Source organism: Equus asinus, chromosome 5, assembly GCF_041296235.1.
Source record: "Equus asinus isolate D_3611 breed Donkey chromosome 5, EquAss-T2T_v2, whole genome shotgun sequence".
Taxonomy (NCBI): Eukaryota; Metazoa; Chordata; class Mammalia; order Perissodactyla; family Equidae; genus Equus; species Equus asinus.
Window position 1 is genome coordinate 87,523,579 of NC_091794.1, and position 7,476 is coordinate 87,531,054.

At 54.9% G+C, this 7,476-nt stretch overlaps 1 protein-coding gene across 1 annotated transcript; it reads right to left on the bottom strand.

The window, feature by feature from the left end:
• Window positions 1-4,427: 4,427 nt before the first annotated feature.
• On the bottom strand, window positions 4,428-7,152 carry GJA4 (gap junction protein alpha 4). The gene is made up of 2 exons (XM_070510381.1): window positions 7,041-7,152; window positions 4,428-5,975 (listed from the first exon to the last, which is right to left on the bottom strand). Exon 2 carries the CDS (start codon window positions 5,956-5,958, stop codon window positions 4,957-4,959), a length of 1,002 nt encoding a protein of 333 aa, XP_070366482.1. The 5' UTR covers window positions 5,959-5,975; window positions 7,041-7,152; the 3' UTR covers window positions 4,428-4,956.
• Between the last annotated feature and the right edge of the window lie 324 nt (window positions 7,153-7,476).

The window sequence follows — 7,476 nt, forward strand, 5'->3', positions numbered from 1 at the left end:
TCTTGTAATGTCTTTCTTTTAAGGCAATAGGCAATTTGGAAAATATTTATGTACAGGCATCTACACCACAGTACAATTTATAACAGAGGATAATTAGTTGCAAACAATCTAAAAATTCAATATCAGGGTCATGTTTAAGCAGATAGTGGTAAACTCTTATGATAAAGCCATTAAGTGGTGTTTCCAAAGATATTTGATGACATGGGGAAAAGGCTTATGATTTAATGTAAAATGAAAAAAGCAGACTATGAAATCATAGGTACACCTTTACTCAGATTTTACTTAAACATATGCATGGAAGAGGCTGGAAGGAATTACTTTTGAATATCAACAGTTGTTACCCTGGGATAGTGGGATCTCATTGCCTACAATGATCATCCATGAACTTTATAATCCAGAAAAAGTTTCTGTATATGGAAAAGAAAATAAAATAGAAAAGTTAATGTAATCCTAGGTTGCCGTAATGGAGGTGGAAGTTTTGAGGAAGAGAGGTAATAATCTGGATTCTGATCCCCTGGAGTATCGTGTCTAGGAGTATCGCGTCTAGCACCCAGAGGAGGTTGACCCATGTTAAAAGGAAAGGAGATGAACTCCGGGTTGGCCAGAGGCTTCTGGAAATCAGAGTCAGCTGGAGGAATGGCAGAAGAGCAGGCTCAGGGCTGGCCTGGTGGCTATCTGGATGTGGCTGCGGTGCTGGCATGGGAAGGACAGAAGAGGTGAGCCTCGTGCGGCCGTTGGGGTCAGAGCCAGGGCTAGTGCGAGAGGCTGTAATGGGGAGAAAGACGTTCCAACAGTCTTGTGATGGATACCTCTTCCTGCAAATGTCAACGGTCATGCTGAGGTTAGGGTGAAAGGGAAACGAAGGACTCCCAGGCAAGGCCCTAGAGGTCAGTGGTAGAATCATGAGGTCAGCAACCCAGTGGTCATGGAGCCAGCACGTTAGATTGGGAAGAAGTCTTGACATCACTCAGCCTGACAGCTCTCTGCCTTGTTTATATGTGGCTCATGATGTCCACATGCTCCCATGGGTCACAGATAAGATGACCTCAGGTTATGCAGAATTCCCACTGCACTCCACATAACCCCATCTGTTTCTTTCCTACTCAGAAAGGCAATGTGAATTCAAGGATCGGGGATCAGCCTCATTCTAGAAATAACGTTCACTCCGTTCTGATTCACGAAAAACAGCCCATCACTTATGAGCTTCAGATCGGTGATTAGTGATGTTACTCCGTGACGTCACTCCATGACGTCATACCTAATTGACACCTAATTACTGGTGACGTTACATACCTAATTGCCACAAATCTGTTTCTCATCCGACCTTTTCATTTCACAGTGGGGAAACTGAGGCCCAGAGAGGGGAAGGACAATAGCCAAGTGAGTGGGAGGGGTGGGAGGCAAGAGTCAGGCCTCCCGTGGCTCCGTGTGTGATGAGAATTGCCTGTTGCCGACTTAGATTTCGGTGGTGGAGAGGGATAGGCTGGGGGGAGGAAGAAGGAGGCGGGAGAAGTGAGGTGTCAGTCTGCTGTCTTCCATCCAGGCCACGTCACCAAGGAGATGTCCCGGTCCCACATATACTTAACGTTTTCCTTGGCCTCCCCAAACCAGTGATGGAGGTGAGGTGGGGCCTGTAGGGTGGTGGTATGGGTTGAATTGTGTCCCCTCAAAAAGGTATGCTGAAATCCTAGCCCCCAGTACCTCCGCATGTGACCTTATTTGGACATAGAGTCCTTACAGAGGTGATCAGGTGAAAATGACATCATTAGGGTGGCCCTAATCCAATGTGACTGGTGTCTTTATAAAAAGTGGAAATTTGGACAGGGAGACAGACATGCACACGGGGAGAACGCCGTGTGAAGATAAAGGCAGAGAAGGGGGTGAAGCTCCCGTAAGCCAAGGAATGCCAAAGGTCGCCAGCAACCCACCAGAAGCCAGGAGAGAGGCCTGGGACAGTCCCCCTCACAGCCCTCAGAAGGAGCCAGCCCTGCAGACCCCTCGATCTCAGACTTCCAGCCTCCAGAACCGTGGGCCAGTGACTTTCTGAAGACACTTAGCTTGTGGTTCTCTGTTCTGACAGCCCCAGGAAGTGAAAGCAGGTGGGATGGAGCTCGCAGCCCTCTTCACTGCACAAATCTTTACCCTACCCCACTGCCCCCACCCCACTCTGTGTGGTCCCATCCCCACGACTCTATTCTCACCCTTAAACCCCTAGCCCATGTGCCCTTGTGTTTGTGTGGCCACCACTCTAGGACCCAGCCTTGCCAAAGTCAAGGCTCTGGGCCCTGGCCTGCCCCAGCCCCAACACCAAGCTCAGAGCAGGTGGGCTTTGAGGGAGGGGAAGGATGCCTCCTCACTCCGCTAATCCTGTCTCCTCCTACCTTTCCAAGCGAGGGCAGGTAGGGAACACCAGAAACTCAGGCTCCCAGGGCCTTCAGGTTGGGCTGGCTCTAGGAGACCAACTTCTAACCCCCAGGTCTGGCCTCTCACCCTGGCTGGGGAAGAATCCCTTGAAAGAGGACCTCAGCCTCCTAGAGTTACGCTCCTCCAATGCGTGGACAGCCTACTTTCTACCCAGTCTAACTCAATCCCTCATTTCATAGCTAAGTGAATGCAGGGCTAGGCCCATGGGGAATAAAAGTGTCTCCCTGGCGATCCTTAGAGACTCCCTGGGGAGATGAAATAGGCTCATACCTAGCAGTGGTCCAGATTCCTAAGAGGTAGAGATCACTACTGGAGACTCGCTGGAGAAGTCAGGGAGGGCTTCCCGGAGGGGGAAGGACCTATGACAACCTTGCTGGAGAGGGCGAGCTGAATTTCATTACGTGACTACGAGGAGCCAGGCACACTCAAATACTTTCTCTTATTTTTATTTCTTGTCACTTGTGAGACAGATGATGTTATCTGCATTTTATAGATGAGAAAACTGAGACTCAGAGGAGTGAAATGTTTGCCTGAGGACCACATGACTTTGTATGTGTTAGAGGCAGCCTTTAAATTGAGGGCCCTCTGGTGTCAAAGCTCGTCTGACTCTTTCTTGGCACTCAAGCTCCGCCTTTTCCAAGGTGCAGTTCTGTTTAAAGGGCCGGTGGGGTTTGGGAGGTTGGGGGAAGGGCACTCCCTCACCCAGCTCCTTCCAGGCTGGCAAAGGAGCAGGGTGAGAACACAGCAGGTGACCTTGGGGAGCCATGAGGAGGCTGGTCTGACTGGATCTCAGGGATTCAGAGGGAACCCTGGGAACCAAGGCTGGTCGAGTCAGAGGGCTGTGACTTGTCAGGCTGAGCATCCAGACCCGATGGGCATGGAGTGAGTGAGTGAGTGAGTCCTGGGATGAAGGCTACAGTGCTGGTGTTTTAAAGGTCGGTCCTGATGGGAGAGGGGCCAGGTTGCCCACGTGCCGTAAAGGCTCTTAAGGAGACGCATGTGGCCACGTGACATGGACCTATTCCCTCCCCCAGCCCCAGCCCCAGGTAGCCCTGGGTAGGGGAGGACAACCAGCTGGCCTCTGAGGGCCACTCCCTGAGTGCTCCCTCCACTTGGAGCACCTTTCACACGGAAAATCAACTCTGCCAACCCTGGGTTCATCCTCGGCCAAAACTCCCACATCCTAGATGGCTCATCAGGCCCTAAGCACCCCCTCAACCCCCTGACCATTCCCTTCCTCCATACCTTTGCACGAAGAGTTTTCTTTGCCTGAAAACCTGTCTTCTTCCACTCTAGAGCGAACTCCTATTCATTTGTCAGGATCCAGTTCAACTGTTCCTTTTTTTTCTGCAAACTTTGTGACTCAGAGACAAGATTCGGTCCCTCCACTGGACCCTAACTGTCCCTTCCACCTCTCTATACTGCCAGTCTGTTCTCACTGTATGAGTTTTAGATGCATGGCGGGGAGACAGGATGCAGGCACTTGAGTTACTCCTTCTGGTGGGCAGACTACAAAGGGCCAGGGTAGGAGAGGGTAAGTGATCTAGACCTGCCTCCCCAAATACCAAGGGGTCCAGGATGAGCTGGGATGGGGTGGACTCTGAAGGGCTTGGCTGGCAGGCAGGCTTGGGGAGCAGAGCATCCAGTAAGGAAGCCCACTGCAGGGGGCAGCGTGGCCGGGGCACTGGATGGCTGTGGGGCAGGAGGGGGACAGACACTGCCTTGGCCACTGATTAGTGGGCAGGTCGAGGGGGCTGGGGCAGTGTGGATGGAAAGAAGAGGGCCATACCTGAGGCATTTAAAGAGGCGGAGTGCTCAGGACCCAGGGCTGCTGAAAGGCAGCATGTATGGGTTTGAGGGTTTAAGGTGCTGGCTGGAGTTGGGATTGCAGAGGCCAATGAGAGAGGACACACGACTGAAAAGAGGAGCAAACCCAGGCAAAGCACCTGCACCTCCACCCCCCAGCCCGAGGCACATCATTACAGCACGAGGACACACCTAGCTGGTGATCAAGTCCTATTTATTTTAAAGCATAAAGAGTGGAACTAGCCAGAAGTGATGACAAGACGACACCAGTCCCCTTGACAGGGCCAGATCCAGCACAGGCTCTGTCTGGGTGTGTGATCAAGGCCAACCCAGCAGCCCCCACCAGCCTTTTCCTGTGAGGACAGGGTGTGAGGACACCGTGGGTGGAGGTGAATCTTCCACGAATGTGGGATGGGGCACGTTGTCTCTGGGTCCCTCTGAACCAGGTGAAACAGGCAAGAGGGCGCACAACACTCTTGGCCCATAGCACCGCGAGCTGGCTCTCTCTGTGCCTGGGGCAAAGCTGTGTTCTGGAAGGGAAACTGTGGTTCCCTCTGGCCACTGGGAAGACTTCAGGTGTTCAAGATCAACCTGAAATGAGGCCCTCTGGCCAGCAAGCACCCATTCTCCCACCCCAGTCATCTCTGCAGAGCCTTTGAGGAGAGTGCATCCGAGGCAGCCCGACTTCCCGGGGCCCCACTGTCGGGTGACACAAGCCCCAAGTCCCTACACATACTGCTTCTTGGAAGCAGAGCTGTCGGGGCGTCTGGGGGATTTCTGGCCACTCTGCGGGGATGGGTCCAGGAAGAGGGGGGGCCCGGAAGAAGCCAGCCCCTCCTCCGCAGTCAGGTTGGCCCAGATCTGTTCATCGGACGAGAGCCCATTGTAGGTGGGGCATGGGGGGGACGATGGCCCCTCGCCCATGGGGAGGTAGAAGAAGACCTGGTCTGCATAAGGCTCCGAGGAGGTGCCCTGGGCTGGGGGGGCGTCCTGGCCCTGCCCGGCCTTCATCCTCTGGCTGAGGGAGCGGCACAGCAGGTGTGCCAGCTCCAGCACGTTGAGCACCAGGGAGATGCATCCGACAACCAGCATGAAGATGATGAAGACAGTCTTCTCTGTGGGGCGCGAGACGAAGCAGTCTACGAGGTGGGGGCAGGGTGGGCGCTGACACACAAACACGGGCTCCATGGTCCAGCCATAGAGACGCCACTGGCCATACAGGAAGCCGGCTTCTAGCACACTCTTGCAGAGCACGCTGGCCACATATGTGCCCATCAGCGCGCCGCGGATCCTCAGGCGACCATCCTCCGCCACTGAGATCTTGGTCATCTGATGCTCGACAGCTGCCAGCGCCCGCTGCACACGCGGGTCCTTGGCTGACAGTGCCCGCAGCTCCCCCTCCTTCTGCCGCAGCCGCTCCTCGCGATGAGACAGGTAAATGACGTGGCCCAGGTAGACCAGGGTGGGCGTGCTGACGAAGAGGAACTGCAACACCCAGTAGCGGATGTGGGAGATGGGGAAGGCCTGGTCATAGCAGACATTGGTGCAGCCGGGCTGGGCCGTGTTACACTCGAAATCCGACTGCTCGTCGTCCCACACCAACTCGCCAGCCGTGCTCAGGACGAGGAAGCGGAAGATGAAAAGCACTGTCAGCCAGATCTTGCCCACCACAGTCGAGTGCTCCTGGACCTGGTGCAGCAGCTTCTCGAGGAAGCCCCAGTCGCCCATGGCTCCCGGGCCTCCGTCTGCAGGGAGAGAGAGGACACTGTCAACGTGGCATCCTTATCGGCTGTCCTAACAACAAGTGCAGAGAGGGTGGTCATGCCCATTTTACCTACAGAGAAACTGAGGCTCAAGGATGGGAAAGGACTGGCTTGCGGGCTCACACCCAGCAGAGTGGTCAGGGCTAAAAGCAGATCTTCGGATAATGGCTGCTAAGCTTTGGCAAGGTTACAGGTAGGGTCCCCGTCTAGTCACACATCTGTGTCCCTCTTGTTCCCAGTCAGAGTCTCAGGATGACCACAGCCCAAGGAGATCTGGATCAAGTTGAGGCTCCTGAGCCCATGGGAACAGAGGTTCCACAGTTGTGCCATGTCCCTCCTCCCTTTTGCCCACGATAGGCTGTCCCCAGACAGTGGGGGTGGTGGTGGGGTGGTGGTGGTGGTATCTTCAGCTTCTCAGGGGGCCCAAAGCCTCAGGTCCCTGCTCCCCTCCACATCATATCTCACCCAGCTGGCCTCACTCTAACCTCTGAGCTTTTGGGAGGGGTGGGTGGGAGGGTGTGAGGCGCCAAAGGCAGCAACCTGCACTAGCTTCACGTGTCAGCAATAGTGACCACCTGCAACTTAAGTACAGACACTTGACCCTGTCCCTTTTCACCATCCCTTCCGGCCAAAGCGGTTGCTGCCAAATTCTAGATTTTTAAAAGGACTAGTCACAGCAGGGTGAAGGCACAGGCCACTAAGTTCCCAGAACATCTGCCCGGGGGTCAGAGGAGGTAGGGGAAGGGGGAGGGGAGCAAAGCTGTTTAGAGCCAGGCTCTGGAACCAGACCTGGGTTCAAATCCTGACTCTCTCTCACTAACTGAGACCTGGGATAAGTGATGACCTCTTAGCACCCCAGTCTCCTCTCCTGTAAAATGGAAATAATAATATTCCTATCTCCTACGGTTATAAGGATACAACCAAAGAAGGTAGGAACCTCGCTTAGCACCAAGCCACTAGCAAACCTCAGCCCCTGGAGACTGGACCGTGTCCCCTCCCATCTTGTCGGCTGGCAGGTGGCGCCCCGTCCCACCAAGCCCAACTCACCGCCTGCCTGCCTGCCTGCCTGCCTGCCTGCCTGCCTGCCGGGCGGCCCAGGTGGCAGTGGGGACGCACGATGTCCGAGCGGCGCCGACTGAACGGCACCCCGCCGCCTTAAATAGCGCTAAGGGGCGGGGAGGTGGCAGGAAATGGATGGGAGGGCGGCGGGCGCTGGTCAGAGGGGGGCGGGGATGGGAGCTGAGGCTCCCCAGACCGCCTCTCAAGGAAGGGCCCGGGAGGTGGCCCTGGGAGCTGGGGGTACAGGGGACAGAGAAGCCCCCTGCCTTCCCCTCCTTCGCTCCCTGCCTGCTATTCCAGCCGGTAGACTCTCCCAACCTTAGTTTCTTCAGCTATGGAACAGCAGTTCTCCAAGGCCACGTTTTTTCAGGGCAGCTGGATTTGAAAGGATTACAGGAAGAACTTGCTGATCACGGCAACTGGG

Bases quoted from the DNA above. Each gene is read 5' to 3' on its own strand.
- GJA4 (XM_070510381.1), bottom strand. From the start codon at position 5,958: ATGGGCGACTGGGGCTTCCTCGAGAAGCTGCTGCACCAGGTCCAGGAG.